The sequence below is a fragment of the Carcharhinus amblyrhynchos genome, chromosome 10 (genome assembly GCF_965287045.1).
Source record: "Carcharhinus amblyrhynchos chromosome 10, sCarAmb.v2.hapA, whole genome shotgun sequence".
Taxonomy (NCBI): Eukaryota; Metazoa; Chordata; class Chondrichthyes; order Carcharhiniformes; family Carcharhinidae; genus Carcharhinus; species Carcharhinus amblyrhynchos.
This window is the reverse complement of record NC_137333.1, coordinates 27,827,126-27,847,186: the sequence shown is the minus strand read 5'-3', so window position 1 is coordinate 27,847,186 and position 20,061 is coordinate 27,827,126. Positions and strand designations below refer to the sequence as shown.

The 20,061-nt window shown below is 44.7% G+C and overlaps 1 protein-coding gene across 1 annotated transcript in view; it reads left to right on the top strand.

Annotated features, from left to right (window-relative positions):
* abcc4 (ATP binding cassette subfamily C member 4 (PEL blood group)) overlaps positions 1 to 20,061 on the top strand; it is a 411,789-nt gene that overhangs the window by 29,474 nt on the left and 362,254 nt on the right. The window contains exon 2 of the mRNA XM_080198151.1: positions 9,653 to 9,763. Coding sequence (XP_080054277.1) covers positions 9,653 to 9,763 — 111 coding nt within the window. The remainder of the gene's footprint in view (positions 1 to 9,652; positions 9,764 to 20,061) is intronic.

Here is a 20,061-nt window from a genome sequence, read left to right as displayed (position 1 = left end):
CTCTGTCTTTCTAGGGAAAAGAGCCCCAATTTGCCCAACCTTTCCTCATAACCCAGTGCTTCTGTACGAGGCAGCATCCTGGTAAACCTCCTCTGCACTCTCTCCAGGGTCTCCACGTCTTTCTGGTAGTAAGCCGACCAGAACTGGATGCAGTACTCCAAACCAATGTTCTATACAACTGCAACATTAGACTCCAGCTCTTGTACTCTATACCCCTTCCTTAAATGATAACATACCATAAGCTTTCTTCACAACCTTCTCCACCTGTACTGCCACCTTCAAAGACTTGTGCACTTGCACCCCCAGGTCCCTCTGCGTTTCTATACTCTTTATAGGTCTACCCTTTATCATATAACTCCCCCCTACATTATTTCTCCCAAAATGCATCACCTCACATTTATCAGGATTAAATTCCATCTGCCATTTATCTGCCCAATATACCACCTATCTATATCCTGTTGTATTGCCTGACACTGCTGCTCAGTGTCTGCCAGTCCAGCCATCTTAGTGTCATCTGCAAACTTGCTGATCACGCCACATACTCCCTGTTGTATATTACAAAAAAAAGAGGTCCCAGTACTGAGCCCTGAGACACACCACTAGTGACAGACCTCCAGCTAGAAAAAGACCCTTCCACTACTACTCTCTGTCTCCTATTACCGTTCTCAATCCATCTAGATACCTGTCCTTGCATTCCATGAGCCTTAACCTTTTCAACCAACCTACCATGAGGGACTTTGTCAAACGCCTTACTGAAATCCATATAGACGACATCAACGGCTCATTCATCAACTGTTTTTGTCACCTCCTGAAAAAATTCTACCAGATTCGTAAGGCAAGACTTCCCCTTAACAAAGCCATGCTGCGTATCCCTAATCAGATTGCAATGCTCTAAATGCGCATACATCCTATCCCTAAGAATCTTCTGCAACAACTTCCGTACCACTGACGTCAAATTCACCGGCCCATAATTGCCAGGGCTATCCCTACTACCCTTTTTAAACAACGGTACCATGTTCGCTATCCTCCAGTCCTCTGGGAGCTCACCTGTGTCCAAAGAAGAGACAAAGATTTGCGTCAGAGGCCCAGCAATTTCATCTGTCGCCTCCCTAAGCAGCCTCGGATAAATGCCATCAGGCCCTGGAGATATATCAGTTTTAATGCTACCTAAAAGCCCTAACACTTCTGCCCTCGTAATGGATAGTTCCTCCAACTGGTCTACAGCTCCCTCCAAGACAGTACCGGACATCAAGACCCTCTCCTTCGTGAATACCGACACACAGTATTCATTCAGGATCTCCCCCATTCCCTCGGACTCTAAGCACAGTTCCCCTCTGTCCCTAAGAGGACTGATTTTTTTTTTCCTCGAACCACCCTTTTAGAACATAGAACACTACAGCACAAACAGGCCCTTCGGCCCATGAGTTGCGCCGATCACATCAACACCTATCTATAACCCCCAATCCCATAAAACCCCATATACTCATCCAGAAGCCTTTTAAAAGACCCCAGCGAGTTCGCCTCCACCACCACTGACGGCAGCCGATTCCACTCACTCACCACCCTCTGAGTGAAAAACTTACCCCTAACATCACTTATGTACTTTCCTCCCCGCACCTTAAATCTGTGTCCTCTCGTAGAGACCATTTCAACCCGGGGAAATAGCCTCTGAGAATCCACCCTATCCATTCCTCTCAACATTTTATAAACTTCTATCAGGTCGCCTCTCAACCTTCGTCTCTCCAGGGAAAAGAGACCCAGCTCCCTCAACCTAACTTCATAAGGCATGCCTCCCAGTCCAGGCAACATCCTTGTAAATCTCCTCTGTACCCTTTCAATAGCTTCTACGTCTTTCCTATAGTGAGGCGACCAGAACTGCGCACAGTACTCCAAATGAGGCCTGACAAGGGTCTTATAAAGTTGCAGCATTACCTCCCGACTCCTAAACTCAATCCCTCGATTAATGAAGGCCAGTACACCATACGCCTTCTTGACCACATCTTCCACCTGTGAGGCCGATTTAAGAGTCCTGTGGACCCGGACCCCAAGATCCTTCTGCTCTTCAACACTACTAAGACCCCTGCCCTTGATAGTGTACTCGTTTATCCCGTTGGTTCTGCCAAAATGGACGACTACGCATTTATCCGCGTTGAAGTCCATCTGCCACTTCTCCGCCCAGTCCTGCATCCTATTTATGTCCTGCTGCAACTTTTGACATCCTTCCAGACCATCCACAACACCACCGACCTTTGTGTCATCAGCGAACTTACTTACCCATCCCTCCACTTCCTCATCCAGGTCATTTATGAAAATGACAAACAGCAAGGGTCCTAGAACAGATCCCTGGGGCACTCCACTGGTGACTGACCTCCATTCAGAAAAAGACCCATCCACAACCACTCTCTGCCTTCTGCAGGCAAGCCAGTTCTGGATCCACAAGGCCAAAGGCCCTTGGATCCCATGCCCTCTCACCTTCTCAAGAAGTCTTGCATGGGGGACCTTATCAAACGCCTTGCTGAAGTCCATGTACACCACGTCCACGGCACTTCCTTCGTCAATGTGTTCAGTCACATTATCGAAGAACTCAACTAGGCTCGTAAGGCACGACCTGCCCTTGACAAATCCATGCTGACTATTCCTGATCATGTCAAACCTCTCCTGACATAAGAGTAAAATGCCTTTGTATTTACCTTAATCCTGTCTGCCAAAGCCATTTCATGCCTCCTTTTTGCCCTTCTAACTCCCTGTTTGAGCTCCCTCCTACTCTCTCTGTATTCTTCCAATACTCTCTCTGTTCCCAGTTGCTTAGACCTAACGTACGCCTCTTGTTTCTACCTGACCAAGTCCTCAATATCCCTAGTAATCTCCCATAGTTCAAAAACGTGCGGGTTGGGTGGATTGGCCATTGCAAAATTACCCGTTATCGTCCCAAAATTTGCGGGAGGAGTGGCGTTTGTAGGGTTACGATAAAAGGGATGCTCTGTTGGTGAGTCAGTGCAAGCTTGAATGGCCTCCTGCAATGTGTTGTTTCTATGATTCTTCTCTGATCCATCAAGGCATAGATCACAAAAGTAATGAGGCCATGTTGGACTTGTTGTGGCTACTTTGTGAGGCCATAGTTAGAGTACTGTATGCCATTTGTGTCATCAGATTATAAGAAGATGTGATTGCACTGGAGAGGAGATTCACTGGGGCTGCTACCTGGGATGAACATTTTGAGTTGTGAAGAGAGGTTGGATAGGCTTGTTGTTTTTTGTTGGAGAAAGAAGACTGAGGGCTGACCTGATCAAGATGTACAAAATTATGAGGGGCATGGACAGAGTGTATAAGGAGCAGCTGTTCCCCTTGCAGTCAAAGAACTCATTTTTTCTGAAGGCCTTCATAATCTGGAATCATATATCATTGCTAACCTATTCTTCCTTGTGAAATAAAATTGCAAAAGTTGCAGATCAGAAACTTCACGGTATTTTATGGTGTTAGCTGAGACCTGAACTGTTTTTGATTTTTGGCATTATTGCGAGAATAAGATATGATTCTATTGACCCACTTGGAAGCTTATATTAAAATAATGGATTTAATTTAACGATACAGTTTAATTGTATCAAAAAAGAATTAATGTAACTTTTACCTGTTGAAATACTTAAACATGCTAAGATACAGTTCCTGACTGCTAGACTATGTCTATTAGTTCCAATCTAAGCAATATTTCTCACATGTAAACTCCTCTTCAAAATCAGTTATAAAAACACACAGGTTTACATGGGTTGAGGGTGGCACAGTAACACAGTGGTTAGCGCTGCTGCTTTACCGTGTCAGGGTCCTGGGTTCGATCCCCAACTTGGGCCACTGTGTGGAGTTTGCATGTTCTCCCGTGCCTGCGTGGGTTTCTTCCACGTGATCCGGTTTCCTCCCCCATTCTGAAAGATGTGCTGGTTAGGTGCATTGACCTGAACAGATGCCGGACTGTGGCAACTAGAGGAATTTCACAGTAACTTTATTGCAGTGTTAATGTAAGCCTTATTTGTGAATAATAAATAAACTTCAAAAAAAATATATTTTTATGGACAACATGGTGGCACAGTGGTCAGCAGTTTTGCCTCAGCGCTAGGGTCCCAGGTTCAATTCCGGCCTGTCTGTGTGGAGTTTGCACGTTCTCCCCGTCCCTGTGGGTTTCCTCCAGGTTCTCCAGTTTCCTCCCACAGTCCAAAGATGTGCAGGTTAGGTGGATTGGCCATGCAAAATTGACCCTAATTTCAGGGGGATTAGCAGGGTAAATGTGTGGGGTTATGGGAAAAGGGCCTCGATGGAATTGTGGTCGATATGGATTCAAAGGGCTGAATGGCCTCTTACTGCAGGGATTCTATGGGTGCCAGTCCCCGAGCTTTTTAACACCTCTAGAGAGAAAGAGAGACACCTATTTTCTAGCAGGTCTCAGACTTCAGTGAGTAGCACGGTCGGATAATTTTTGGATTACAGTTGTCCCACGCTCAGTCGCTTTTTAGGGTCAGTGGTGAGATGGTATTGCTTCTGCTGGGTGGGGGACGTACAAAGTGATCGGCCACTGTTTTGGAAGAAAACCATGATGTCTGTGCACCAGGAGACCACCACAACCAACCCCACCCCAGTGGACATTGGGACACCCCCTTCCCGACATGGATTGCTTGTATTGGGGCCCTCCGTCTCAATGGATCCCCTTTCATGCCACTTAATGTCCCACTCCTTCACAGCCTCCCTGCATAGCACTGCCCCACATCATAGCCCATTTGGGGCACTGGATGGTTCGGTACAGGATTGGGCAGTGCTATTCTGCAACTGACAGCCTGGCATTGACAGTTTCTGCCTGTCTCTCTGCCACTACCCACCAGGCACTGGACAGTGCCAAGGGATGGGGCCTAAGGGGTGGGCCCATGATGGGGGCGGGACCATGACAGGGAGGTGGAGGTGTCCTCTGCAATGGCAGTTAGCTGGAGGAATGGGAATTGACAGTTCTCCCAGTGCATTGGGAGATTAGGATGTATGTGCAATAGCACCCTTACAGCTCAGCCACTGACTTCCCAGTGTGAATAGGCTCTGCTCACTCCCCCTACTGGTGAGAATCAGATTTTGCCTCTCTTTTTTCCCCTCAGTGCCATAAGATAACATCTGAGAGCTTGCCCAAAAAAATGGATGTGATTCTCTCCATTTTTCACATTTGTCCGACGCTAAGAATTTTAAGTTTGAATTTTGGTAAGATCAGCCCCGCAATCCTTCATCCAGACACTGCCTGAAAATCTCCTGAATTGCTGCCCCAGGAATCGTAGCAGACGCAGCCAAAAAATTCAGCGGACTGTTTAAGCTCCGTTGAGTTTGGGCATATATCCCACCCACCATCTCCTTACTCTTCAGGCTGCAAGTTAGCTCTTGTTTCAAAGGTTGACCGTAAAGACATTCCTCAACTCACCTCCAACACATTCACTGAAAGAAACGAGTTTGTTTTTGTTAATGCTTCAGCCAGTTCGCATAAGGATATTTCTGAGAGAAAACAGCAGCTTTTTAAGAGATATTGCTTTCTTTATCCTGATCCCCTTGGCCTGCATGCTTTTAACTGAGTGTTGTGATATTATGTGAATTGAGGTTACCTTGTATTTATGGCCTGAGTGAGCTCAGCTTACTGAAGGGAATGACAAATGGTATCTGAGCAGTAACAATTCCCACCATATTGAATCATGTAATCGACCAACTGCACTTTTCTTTATTTAAAAAACCTAAGGTGCAACTTCACCCCCAAAACTCGAGAAACTTATAATTCCAAGAAAACTGGAGCAGCCTGTGCCAGTCATCAGGCATGCTCCCCACCACACTCAGTCTCGTTTTGAGAGAGTGGTGCATTGCATGTTGATACTGCCCGGCAAGGGTGGGTACAAGAATGGAGAGGGGTCTAACACACACCAGTGAGCCTGGCTGCAGAGTGCTTGGGCACCGTTTTGCGACAGTGCCCTGATCTCCGTGAGACAATTTTATCCCCACCCCCTCCCTCCCCTACTCCTCCCTGACGTGGGTTTCTGTCATTGGGGCATTCCTGATGGAACTCCCTGCCTGACCCCCAATATGCCATCCCCAACATGCCCCCCTCATCCTGCATAGCCCCCCCTGCCCTGTATAGCTCCACCCCCTTGACACTGCACCTGGCACACTTGCTTTGCCCATCTGTTGCTGTCAGGTGGGCAGTGGTGGGTGCCTGGGCACAGCCAGGGCATCTGAGCACCCAGTGGGTGCTGCCCAAAGGGCACAGTCTGGCCAGGCCCCTGACAGTCTGGGAGTTTCAATGGTCTCTGAGCCCCCTGTGGCGTGGCCATCATGCCTGGTCTCTGCCCGTGAAGACTAGTAGCGATTCTCACCTTTCCCACATTGTACCCAAAGACAGAAGATCCAGGAGATGGGAGAATCCAGTGTTAAATAGGCTATGCATATTTTAATGCTGTTTTAAAGAGGCTAATTGCTTTGCATTCTTTCTGGGTGCGATCTGGTCAGTTCCATTTGAAAGGGACTGGAATGATTGCAAACTGTTTGGTTCCAGGCGTGAAACCAAATTTTAGGCCTGCACGTTATTATCCTGGATCAGCGTGGTGAGGTTGGAACCTCGTCCCCTTAATTTTTAATGGGTTAACTTTAATTTAAGCTTGATACTTTATGTATGGTTATATTTGCAGAAAAGCATTGATTTTTAAAATAATTCTGTTTATAGATCAGATTTCTAAGTTCTTCGTACTAGTGCTTTAGAAGCTTATGGCCTGGTTGCCTGCCTATCATTGTTTAATTAATGTGTCTTTTTATAAGATTTCAAAGTTCCAGCCGAAGAACCTTTGTGTTGGTAATGTCAATTTTGTGCGTTGGGAAAAGAACGTTAAATCCATGCTTTTAAAAAGATCCTTTATAAAGGGGAATTGTTTGAGCTCAGAATCTAATCCAAATGACTGAGTTAGTTCACAGTTTCTGACTCTATTAATAAGTGCTGCCTAGCAGCAGTTACAAAACAAACATCCCTCAGCAGGTAAAGATGTTATTGAGAACATGGTGTAAATCAAATCCTCTTTTTCTCCCTACTGTGCCCAAGCAGCTGGCAACTGGTCCAAGCCTAGTTTTTCTACTCTAAAACCCAGTTACTAAGAATTGAGAAGATATGTCTCCACTCCAGTTATTAATAATTGACCTCAATATTTGCTGCAGCACCTTGCTTACAGTACTACCTCATTTGCCTTCATCGTTGCCAAATGCAGTTGCTTCCCCAGCTCCTACAGATCGTGCCTCATTGAATTTTTTTTCACTTTGTTATCACCACTTTCTCTGCCTTCCTCTGGTGCCTGACATTGTGGGATGCCTGGGACTAAATCTTGTAATTTTTTTGAGCATTGAGTATTTGTCAAGTAATCGTTATCCTCACAGAATAACGGCAGTATAGAAGCCGATCAAAATTAGCTCGGGATTGCAATCAGTGTGAGAAAGCTCCAAGTTGCCCTTCGTATGCAGTGATACTAGTAACAGTAAATACTCAAGCAGTTCTTTATAAGTTTTTGCAGCAAGTCTATCCTCACAAATGCGTCTAGATTATACAGTGAGGTGGACCCCCCACACTCCAATGTAAAAATCAGGAGCAAATCCACCTTCAGCTTGCCTAGCTTTAATTTTCCAGTTGAGGGCCTTTCATTCTTATAAGCGAGGCTTCCAATGCACTTCCAGAGGAAGTCACACCTCATAGAGCTGCTGATCACTCTGAGGCTGACAGCTTTACAGTACGAGCAGAAATGTATCATGACTTACCGGCAAGCCCAGGATCTCTTTGGGACAGGTCTTGACAAGGGGGTGTGATGGAGTATGTTGTGCAGGAGAACCAGGAGAGAGAGAGGAAAGCAGGGGAAGGATGGGGGGGACTGGCTGACGATTGGCATTGAGGAGCAGAAAGGAGACACTCCCCCTTTCACTGGCTAGCAGTTTGCTGGGTCAAACCTGTCGGGCTGCACGTTGATGTACTGACCTGCCCTGCAGCATGTGATGTCTGAGCAACACTGGGATGAGGCGATTGTCCACTTTAAGTCCAAAGATGTGCAGGTTAAGTGGAATGGCCACGCTAAATTGCCCCTTCGTGCCACAAAGATGAGTAGATTAGGTGGATTAGCCATAGCTAATTCGTAGGGCTTCAAGGATGATGTAGGGGGCCTGGGTAAGATGCTCTTTTGGAGAGGTGGTGCGGACTCGAGGGACCTGATGGCCTCTTTCTGCTCTGTAGGGATTCAGTCATTGTAAGGTCCTCAAATAGGCCATGGGCAGACGGCCAACCCAATGCCTTTTCCATTGCTTTTAAAATTGTGGCAAGGACCGGTGGTCTAGTGGCAGACAGGCCAGTAGTGAGCATGCCACTGGCACAATGCTTTATCTACTTTAGGAGTCCACATGCATACTTCCCCGCCTGTGGGTGGGCAGAATATCCAGCCCATGAACCAATTGCACTTCTTCGGTATTGGCAATCCTTAGTGTACAGAAGAATCTTCTAAAATCTATTCTGTACTTGCTTGCCTTAAATGCATAGCCCCTTAACTGATTTAATATAAATCCTGGTAGCCAAAATGAAGTGGATGCTAGACATATGAAAAGCATAAAATGTTGAAACACTAAGACAGCCTTTTAAACATTCAGTGAAAAACAGAGTAATGCAAATGCTGGAAATCTGAAATAAAAACAGAAAATGCTGGGGAAAACATTCATCGAGTTAGGCCAGCACAGAGTGTTAAACGTTTCAGGTTTGTGACCTTCCATCAGAACATTTCTATTTTTCTTCTCTCTGATGTTACCTGACTAGTGTTTCGAACATGTTCTACTTTTTACTACAGATGGTGCCCACACCAACGTAGTGTCAGCCCTTAATTTAAATACTTAAAATGATTAAAGTCTCCCTGAAACGTATGTCTGTGTAAAAAGACTCAGTTCTCAGCTATAATGATAACCAAGGACTTTTAAACTAGTTCATTTGACTGAATCTTTTCCAGAGCTTATAGTTACTAAGCATGTGAACCAAAACTGGAATGTATTCTAAGTAAGGCCTAACCAGGATTTTATACAAATACACTGGCATTCTGTTTGCTTTATATTGGATATGTCTCAGCTGACTGACTGGTGTCTCTCTTATCACACATTCAGAAGTTCAAGCTTCGGCCCAAATTAGAAGGTTGACACTCACATTCAATACTGATTTATGACCTGCCTTGTCACAAGTGTTGCGATTTCAAACCATCTGCCTGTTCAGCTGAACATGAACAATTCATGGCATATTTCAAAGGAATTATGGGGAAATATCCTAGTGTTCTAGTCACTATTTATTCCTCAGCCGCAGTCAACTAAAGAGATTCATTGTTAACTTGTAATTTATGGGAATCATGTTGTGCAAAGTTTCCTCTCAAAGTCTGCCTATATACCTGCAATTATTACACCTCAAAGTAATTCATGGCTGATGGATGTTGTGAGAACATGATGGAATGCTAAACAAGTATAGTTATGTTCGTTGAATTGTTTACTTACATAGATTAACTCAGTGTGAAAAGAGCACATGCATGATTAAGACAGACACAATTCAATTGTGATCATTGTAAATGGAATCATCTTTTTATTTTTCACTTTGCAGTTGGCTAAATCCACTGTTTCGAATTGGAAACAAAAGGAAACTAGAGGAAAATGATTTGTACAAAGTTCTTCCAGAAGATGGATCAGAGAGGTTAGGAGAAGAACTCCAGAGGTATTCCTATTTTGTGCTCTACTGTTGAATTGCTGACGTGTATCCAACATGTGGATATGTCCAACATACTACTTAAACTAGGGATGCATGTGTCACACAACAACCAATGAAGTTAGTGTGTATTTGTAAGCTTGGATAATAAAATATGTACACTCTGGTCAAACTCATTGGGCCATAATTTACCAAGCTCCAGAGCAGTGTAACTGAGGGACAGACAAAGATGCATTGAGGCACCCCTCATTTTCCACCCCCCCAACTCCATTCTATCCCACCCCACCCTTGGAGGTTCCAGGTAAGGCTTGCACAGCCTGGGAACTTCTGGGCAATTACCCTGCACAGAGCCATCTGAAAATACAATTTTAAATCACAATCTGATACATCAATCAATACCCAGAAAATGTTAGAAGAATTAAAGCCACATCTAACTTCTAGGTAACGATTTCACAGACTTCAACTGACCCCCAGGGAACTCCCCAAAACTCCCAACCCCACACCTCCAAAATTCTACTCATTTAGCGACAAGGTGGCACAGTGGTACTGTGTACTGGGAATCGAACCTGAGTTCCTGGCACTGCAGCTTCTCAGCGCCAAGGACCCGGGTTCAATTTTGGCCTCAGGTCACTGTGGAATTTGCACAGTCTCCAGTATCTGCATGGGTGTCCTCCCACAGTCCAAAGAACATAGAACATTACAGCGCAGAACAGGCCCTTCAGCCCACGATGTTGCGCCGACCAGTTAAAAAACAATGACCCTCTAACCTAAACCAATCCCTTTCCATCCATAAACCTATCCACGGATCTCTTAAACGCCCCCAAACTAGGCGCATTTACAACTGCAGCAGGCAGGGCATTCCAATCCCTCACCACCCTCTGGGTAAAGAACCTACCCCTGACATCCGTCCTATAACTACCCCCCCTTAATTTAAAGCCATGCCCCCTCGTGCTAGCTTTCTCCATCCGAGGAAAAAGGCTATCACTGTCCACCCTATCTAAACCTCTAATCATCTTATCTGTTTCAATAAGATCCCCTCTTAGCCGCCTTCTTTCTAACGAAAACAACCCCAAATCCCTCAGTCTCTCCTCCATAGGACCTCCCCTCCATATCAGGCAACACCCTGGTAAACCTCCTCTGCACCCTCTCCAAAGCCTCCACATCCTTCCTATAATGTGGGGACCAGAACTGCGGCCGCACCAGAGTTATGTACAGTTGCAACGTGACGCTGCGACTCCCAAATTCAATCCACCTACCAATAAACGCCAAGACACCATATGCCTTCTTACCAACCTTATCTACTTGATTCCCAACTTTCAGGGATCTATGTACACATACATCTAGATCCCTCTGTTCATCCACACTATTCAGAGTCCTCCCGTTAGCCCTATACTCGACACATCTGTTATTCCTGCCAAAGTGAATTACCTCACACTTCTCCGCATTAAACTCCATCCGCCACCTCTCGGCCCAGCTCTGCAACCTGTCCAAGTCTCCCTGCAAACTATGACACCCTTCCTCACTATCTACCACACCTCCGACTTTGTGATGTGCGGGTTAGGTGGATTGACCATGCTAAATTGACCCTAGTATTAGGAGGATTAGCAGGGTAAATCTGTGGGGTGACAGAAACAGGGCCTGGATGGGATTGTGGTTGGTGCTGACACGTTGGGCTGAATGGCCTCCTTCTGCACAGTAGGGATTCAATGATACATGGTTCTTGGCTGTCAAAGATCGTTAAACCTGACTGGATGCTTAATTTACCTGGTTTACAGCAGCTAATGCCATAAAAATGGGGCATAGCCTTGTTGAATCCAACTAGGTGCCCTTGACATTAGACCCCGGAGAAACGCTATACTGCCTGAATCTTGCCTGGTTAAAATCAAAGGTGGGACAAGATAGGATTGAAATAATTTTCAGGCATGCCAGTAGGAATGGAGTGGGAATCTGACCCTCTGCCATTTTGCAGAATTCCAGCCCATAGTAATATTGGTCATGTCCTGACACTGGTTTGGCATTGAGCTGAATGTAGTACTGAGTCTCAGCGCTGTCAGACACTGTTAGTGAAGTGTTTGGTTCAACTGTGTTATGAACTTGGATCAGGAGTTGACTCTGAAATTTAAAAAAAAAACTATTTATTAGTCACAAGTAAGGCTTACATTAACACTGCAATGAAGTTACTGTGAAATTCCCCTAGTTGCTACAGTCCGTCGCCTGTTTGGGTCAATGCACTTAACCAGCACGTCTTTCAAAACGTGGGAGGAAACCCATGCAGACATGGGGAGAATGTGCAAACTCCACATAGACAGTGACCCAAGGCAGGAATTGAACCCAAGTCCCTGGCGCTGTGAAGCAGCAATGCTAACCAGTGTGCTACCATGCTGCCCAGATTTCCCACAACACATTCTTTTAACTTGTGTTTGAAATTCTGGGCATGTTGCCGTCAAATTTCCATGTGCTGGAGATGTTGTATGGTGATTAGTCACTTAGTTTGACAAGATTTACAAAAATAGTAGAAACACCGCAGATTGCATGACATTTCCTGCACTTCAGTCATTAACTTAAAATTATTAGTGTAAATAACATAAATAACACCTTTTTAGCCATTCTGACTGCATATGGGCCATGTTCATAGTGATGCATGTTTTACGCTGACCTTGACTAAGTTGTTATTGTTACAGAAGTGACAGACTGATTTTATTATAGTATTTTCCATTTGCATTGGCAAGGCCTCTAGCTGTGGCACATTGCCATTAGAAGTGGTCAGTGCCAGATCCATTTGTCTGCTGAACAGAACATTAACAAGTTAACCCCCTGAACTGAGATCAACTGTCCAACGCAGAGCAGAAATACTAAGAGGAGAATCTCAGCAGGTCTGGCAACATCTGTAAGAAGGGAAAAGAGCTGACGTTTTGACTCCAGAAGTCCCTATGTCTAAGCTAAAATGCATTGAAAGTGGGAGATATAATGAAAGGTGAATCACAGCCATGAAAACAAAGGGAAGCGCTAACAGATGCTAATGGCAGTCAGTAGAGAGAATAGAAGGTGTGAATGGCCAAACAGCAGAGAAGCTGAAATCAGAATAAACTGTGACAGATGAAGATATGGAGAGATGGGTGGGAGAGAGGTAAAAGGGAAGCAAAGCGGGGGATAAAATAGGGGGAAAGAAAAATAAAGAAGGACAATGTTCTCCACGCAACTTGGAGGAACAGCATCTCATCTGGCTTGGCAAGTTACAGCCTTCTGGTCTCAATATGGAATTCAACAACTTCGAGTGATTAGCTCCACCATACCTCGACCCCTTTATTTAATTTTTAACTGCTCTCTACCTTTCCTTTATTGTCCCTCTTTATTTTTCTTCTCTCCCCCTCCCCACTCTTTTCTCCACAGACAAAACATACTGTTTGTAGAGTATAAAGAACAGTACAGTACAGGAGCAAGCCCTCAGCCCACCAAGTCTGTGCCCTATCTAGACCAACTCCCTCTTTTCCCAGCCTGTTCATGTGCCTATCCAGATAAGTCTTAAATGTCGCTAACGTGTCTACCTCAACCATTTCACTTGGTAGTGCATTCCAGGCCCCCAGCATCCTCTGTAAAAATTAAACCCCACAATTCTACTGAACTTTTCCCTTCTTACCTTGAACTTAGCCCCCTTATGACTGTCATTTCGCCTGGGAAAAAGCTTCCAATTGTTCATTGTTTTTTAACTGGTCGGCGCAACATCGTGGGCCGAAGGGCCTGTTCTGCGCTGTAATGTTCTATGTTCTATGTTCTATATGCACCTCCATAATTTTATAAACTTCCATCAAGTCACCCGTCAGCCTCTGTTTTTCCAGGGAGAACAATCCTGTTTATTCAATTGCTCCTCGTAGCTAACAGCCTCCTTACCAGGCAACATCCTAGTAAAGCTTTCCTGTACTCCCTCCAAAGTCTTCTGATAGTGCGGTGACCAGAACTGGACACAGTATTCCAAATATGGCCTAACCAACGTTTTATATAACTATAACATAATTTGCCAAGTTTTATACTTGATGCCCTGGCTGATGAAGGCAAGCATGCCGTATGTTTTCTTCACCTTTTCCACCTATGCTGCCACTTTTAAGGGCCTGTGAACCTGTACTCCCAGATCTCTATGCTGCTGATGGTTCTGCCATTTATTGTACATAGGGGAGAAGGAAAGGAGAGGGTACAGAATATGGTGTTGCAGGTAGAGATAGTGAAGAGAAATATCAACTTAATAGATGATAGGTCTATTCAAAAGTCTGATGGCAGCAGGGAAGAAGCTGTTCTTGAGTCAGTTACATGTTCTCAGATTTTTATATCTTTTTTCCAATGGAAAAAGGTGGAAGAGAGCATGCTTGTGGGATCCTTGATTATGCTGGCTGCTTTTCCAAGGCAGTGGGAAGTGTAGACAGAGTCAATGGATGGGAGATTGGTTTGCATGATGGACTTTGCCCCCATGTTCATCTTCACTAGGCGCTCACTGACTACATAAATCCAACCAATTTTCTTGTTTTGCATTCTCTGATTTCATTTTTCCCTTTCAAGATTGACTACAATTGGCTTTCCCTTTTAATGCGTAGTAATGCGCCTTGTGCGTGGTAGGTCGTGTTTTACCAATTTATTAGAGTTTTTCGAGGAGGTTACCAGGAAAGTGGATGAAGGGAAGGCAGTGGATGTTGTCTACGTGGACTTCAGTAAAGCCTTTGACAAGGTCCCGCACGGGAGGTTAATTAGGAAGGTTCAGTCACTAGGTATACATGGAGAGGTAGTAAATTGGATTAGACATTGGCTCAATGGAAGAAGACAGTGAGTAGTGGAGGATTGCTTCTTTGAGTGGAGGCCTGTGACTAGTGGTGTGTCACGGGGATCAGTGCTGGGTCCATTGTTGTTTGTCATCTATATCAATGATCTGGATGTGGTAAATTGGATCAGCAAATTTGTCGATGATACAAAGATTGGAGGTGTGGTGGACAGTGAGGAAGGTTTTCCAAGCTTGCAGTAGGATTTGGACCAGCTAGAAAAATGGGCTGAAAAATGGCAGATGGGGGTTAATGCAGACAAGTGTGAGGTATCGCACTTTGGAAGGACAAACCAAGGTAGAACATACGCGGTAACTGGTAGGACACTGAAAGGTGTAGTAGAACAGAGGTGATCTGGGAATACAGACACATAATTCTCTAAAAGTAGGGTCAGGTAGATAGGGTCATAAAGAGTGCTTTTGGAACATTGGCCTTCATGAATCAAAATATTGAGTATAAGAGTTGGAATGTTATGGTGAGGTTCTATGGGATATTGGTGAGGCCAAATTTAGAGTATTGTGTACAGTTTTAGTCACCTAATTACAGGAAGGATATTAATAAGGTTGAAAGAGTGCAAAGAAGGTTTTCAAGGGTGTTGCTGGGACTTGAGAAACTGAGTTACGGAGAAAGGTTGAATAGGTTAGGACTTTATTCCCTGGAGCGTAGAAAGAATGAGGGGAGATTTGATAGAGGTGTATAAAATTATGATGGGTATAGATTAGAGTGAATGCAAGTAGGCTTTTTCCACTGAGACTAGGGGAGAAGAAAACTAGAGGACATGGGTTATGGGTGAAGGGGGAAAAGTTTAAAGGGAATATTAGCAGGGGGTGCTTCACACAGAGTGATGGGAGTGTGAAATGAGCTGCCAGATGAAGTGGTAAATGCAGGCTCATTTTTAACATGTAAGAAAAATTTGGACAGGTACATGGATGAGAGGGGTATGGAGGGATATGGTCCAGGTACAGGTCAGTGGGATAGGCAGAAAAATGGTTCGGCATGGCTAAGAAGGGCCAAAAGGTCTGTTTCTGTGCTGTGGTTTTCTATGGTTCTGGTAATCAGCATTCTGATTTAATGTGGCCCAGTTTATTGTAACAGTAACATCTAACCCTCGTCTTTCGGAAGAAGTGAAACTCTTTCACACTGTCTTTTCTCTGTGATGGCGAACGCTGAGTTTCAGCCACTCCCTCTTTCCATTTTCTATCATTATTGGATTTAAAATAATTACAGTGAATAGATGTGGTTCTATAGGCCAGTTCATAATCATGATGTGGAGATGCCGGCGTTGGACTGGGGTAAACACAGTACGAAGTCTGACAACACCAGGTTTAATTCCAACAGGTTTATTTGATAGTAAACTCACAAGCTTTCGAGGTTAAATTCTTCGTCAGGTGAATGGAGAGTTCTGTCCTTAGACAGTTCATAAGGCGTTTGACAAGGTACCTCACAAGAGGTTATTGCAAAAGGTCAGGGGACATGGAGTTGGGGGTAGGGTGTTAGCGTGGATAGAGGATTGGTTGTCAAATAGGAGGCAGAGAGTGGGGGTCAATGGGTGCTATTCGGATTGGCGGATGGTGACTAGTGGGGTGCCCCAGGGGTCGGTGCTGGGGCCTCAGCTATTTACCATTTATATAGATGATCTGGAGGAGGGAACCGAGTGCAGGGTGTCGAAATTTGCTGATGACACCAAGATTGGGGGAACGGCAAATTGTGCGGAGGGTGTGGAGAGTCTGCAGAAGGATCTAGATAGGCTGGGCGAATGGGCCAGGAAATGGCAAATGGAATTTAATGTTGGCAAGTGTGAGGTGGTCCACTTTGGTAGGAAGAATGGTAGGAAGGACTATTACTTACGTGGCGAAAAACTGCAGCAGGCGACGGTGCAGAGGGACCTCGGGGTCCTTGTGCATGAGTCGCAAAAACCCAGCTTGCAGGTGCAGCAGGTGGTCAGGAAGGCGAATGGGATGCTGGCCTTCATAGCGAGGGGGATTGAATATAAAAGTAGGGAGGTCTTGCTGCAGCTGTATAGGGCATTGGTGAGGCCGCAGCTGGAGTACTGTGTGCAGTTTTGGGCGCCGCACCTGCGCAAGGATATTTTGGCCCTGGAGGGAGTGCAGAGGAGGTTTACTAGGCTGATACCGGAGTTGAGGGGATTGAGCTATGAGGAGAGGCTGAATAAACTAGGCTTGTACTCGTTAGAGTTTAGAAGAATGAGGGGAGATCTCATTGAGACGTATAAGATGATGAATGGGATGGATAGGATAGAGGTGGAGAGACTCTTCCCGCTCAAAAAAGACAGTAGGACTAGGGGGCACAGCCTCAAGATAAAGGGGAGGCGGTTTAGAACGGAGTTGAGGAGGAACTTCTTCACTCAAAGGGTGGTGAATCTCTGGAATTCTCTGCCCGTTGAAGTGGTGGAGGCTGCCTCGCTAAATATTTTTAAGAAGCGGGTTGATGGGTTTTTGATAAGAGAAGGGATTAAGGGTTATGGGGAGAGGGCGGGAAAGTGGAACTGAGCCACGACAGATCAGCCATGGTCTTATTGAATGGCGGGGCAGGCTCGAAGGGCTAGATGGCCTGCTCCTGCTCCTATTTCTTATGTTCTTATGTTCTTATAATCATCAGCTCTCTGCTACTATCCAGTAGTCTTAACTGTTTGCTCCTCCACTTGTTTCCTAATAATTAAGAATATTGAATTTTTAAATTCTTTTAAAACCATCATCTCTCTGAGGGCTTCAAATATTTTTGAGACCTTTATAGCCCGTATCTAAAGATCAAAATAGCTTTCCTTTAGTCTTTCTAATTCTAATGAGTTTGCCCAAGACGTTTACTAGCGCTTTGAAACTTTAGCCTGTATGTCTCTGGAATTAACTCAGTATATGCTAGCTCTTTTGGCTTTCTCATAATCCTTTGACCTCTCCTCACCCAAAAATATGTATATTTCAGTAGCCTTACCCACAAATTTACGTAACAAATTGTCCAATTCTCTTCTGGCCATTTTAGTTGTTTAGCTGCTTCACAACGCCAAGGACCTGGATTTGACTCATGTCTTGGGGACTATCTTTTGTGGACTTTGTACGTTCTCCCTGTGTCTGCATGGGTTTCCTCCCACAGTTCCAAGGATGCGCGGGTTAGGTTAATTAGCCATATTAAATTGACCCAAGTGTCAGGGGAATTAACAGGATTAGTGTGTGGGGTTATGGGAATAGGGCCTGGGTGGGATTGCGGCCAGTACAGACTCACTGGGCCAAATGGTCATCGTCTTTACTGTAGGGATTCTATGATTCTTTTCAAAAAATATAAAGAATGTTTCTACTCCATCTCCTCAAATTTTGGAAGCGAATTTAAACATCTTTCTATTAGGTTCATGTCTCGGGTCGCTTTTTCACTCTCTCTGCTCTAGTGTCTCTAATTTGCTGCATTCTAAGTTTAAAATAACTCTATCCTTTTTTCTTTCTGCCGTTGCTAAGTTCAACGTTTAGAATTCCATTTCAAAATCTGTCTTCTCTTCCTAGTTCCAATTCTCATTTCTAATTTTGCTGTTTCCCTTTCTCTTTCAGCTTAAATGCATACTAATTTCAATGTCTCACTTTTAAGAGAAATGAGTTTGTCCGACATTCCTGGCAAGTGTAAGTGCTCTGCTAGTGTTGTGACAATCTGGGGTTTCTTTAACACTGCAATTGAATATAGCGCCCATTTATCTGCCAATTCCATCAGCTTAGCCTTGGGCACAATTTTCAATTTTGCCACGGTTATGTTATCCACTTCCAAATATGTTTGCACAAAGAACAAAGAAAATTAAAGCACAGGAACAGGCCCTTCGGCTCTCCAAGCTTGTACTGACCATGCTGCCCAACTTAACTAAAACCCCTATCCTTCCGGGGACCATATCCCCCATTCCAATCCTATTCATATATTTGTCAAGAATGTCCCTTAACAATAACTACCGTATCCACTTCCACTACCTCCCCCAGCAATGAGTTCCCACCACCACCTTGTAAAAAAATCTGCCTCATACATCTCCTTTAAACATTGCCGCTTGCACCCTAAACCTGTGCCCCTCGTAATTGTCTCTTCCACCCTAGGAAAACGCATCTGACTATTCACTCTGTCCATGCCTCTCAAAATCTTATAAAATTCCATTGAGTCACCCCTCAACTTCCGTCATTCCAGTGAGAACAAACAAGTTTCTCCAACCTCTCCTCGTAGCTAATGCCCTCCGTACCAGGCAACATCCTGGTAAATCTTTTCTGTAGCCTCTGCAAAGCCTCCACATCCTTCTGGTAGTGTGGCGATCAGAATTGAATGCTGTATTCCAAGTGCAGCCGAACTAACATTCTATAAAGTTGCAACATGACTTGCCAGTTTTAAACTCAGTGCTCTGGTCAATGATGGCAAGCATGCCTTATGCCTTCTCCTCCTGCGTTGCCACTATCAGTGACCTGTGTACCTGTACACCCAGATCTCTTCGCCTACCAATACTCCTAAGGGTTCTGCCTCACTGGAACGACAGCCATTTCTTCTGCAGTCTTTTACTTTGAATAACAAGTTCTTACTCTCCCCATTTCTCGCAGTAGTTGCTTTTTAAAAAGTCAAACTCTCTATATACTAAAATAGTTATGCTTTTTTGAAAATCTTGATCCAAGAGTCCCCAGTTAAGGATAGGTAGCGACACCTCCACAATTATCCTCAACACTGGTGCCCTGCAAAGCTGCAAATTCAGCCCCTTACTTTGCTGCTTATACACATATGATTATGTGGCCAAATTCCACTCCAGCTCTATTTTCAAATGTGCCGATGACACCACTGTAGTGGGTTGGATCTCGAACAACCATGAGAGAGAATACAGGAAAGAGAGAGAAAATTTGGTGAAATGGTGTGATGACAAAAATCTCTCCCGCAACATCAGTAAAACGAAGGAGATAGTCATCGACTTCAGGAAGCGTAATGGAGGACATGTCTCTGTTTACATCAACAGGGATGAAGTGGAAATGGTTAAGAGCTCCAAGTTTCTAGATGTCCAGATCACCACAAACCTGTTCTAGTTCCTCCATGCCGATGCTATAGTTAAGGCCCCTCAACACCTCTGTTTTCTCAGGAGGCTAAGGAAATTTGGTATGTCTGCTGCAACACTCACCAATTTTTACCGACGCACCATAGAAAGCATCCTTTCTGGATCCTTTTTACAGCTTGGTATGGCTCCTGCTCCAATCAAGACCACAAGAAGCTGCAAAGAATTGTGAATGTAGCCTAGTCTATCATGCAAACCAGCCTCCCATCCGTTGACTCTGTCTACACTTCCTGCTGCCTCGGAAAACTAACCAGCATAATCGAAGACCCTATGCATCCTGGGCATTATTTTTCCCAATGGAAGAAAGTGGAATAGAGTTACAAAAGTCTGAGATCACATACCAACTGACTCGAGGACAGCTTCTCCCCTGCTGCCATCAGACTTAATAAGGCCCAACCTTATTAAGTTGATCTTTTGCAACACTCTAGCTATGTCTTTAA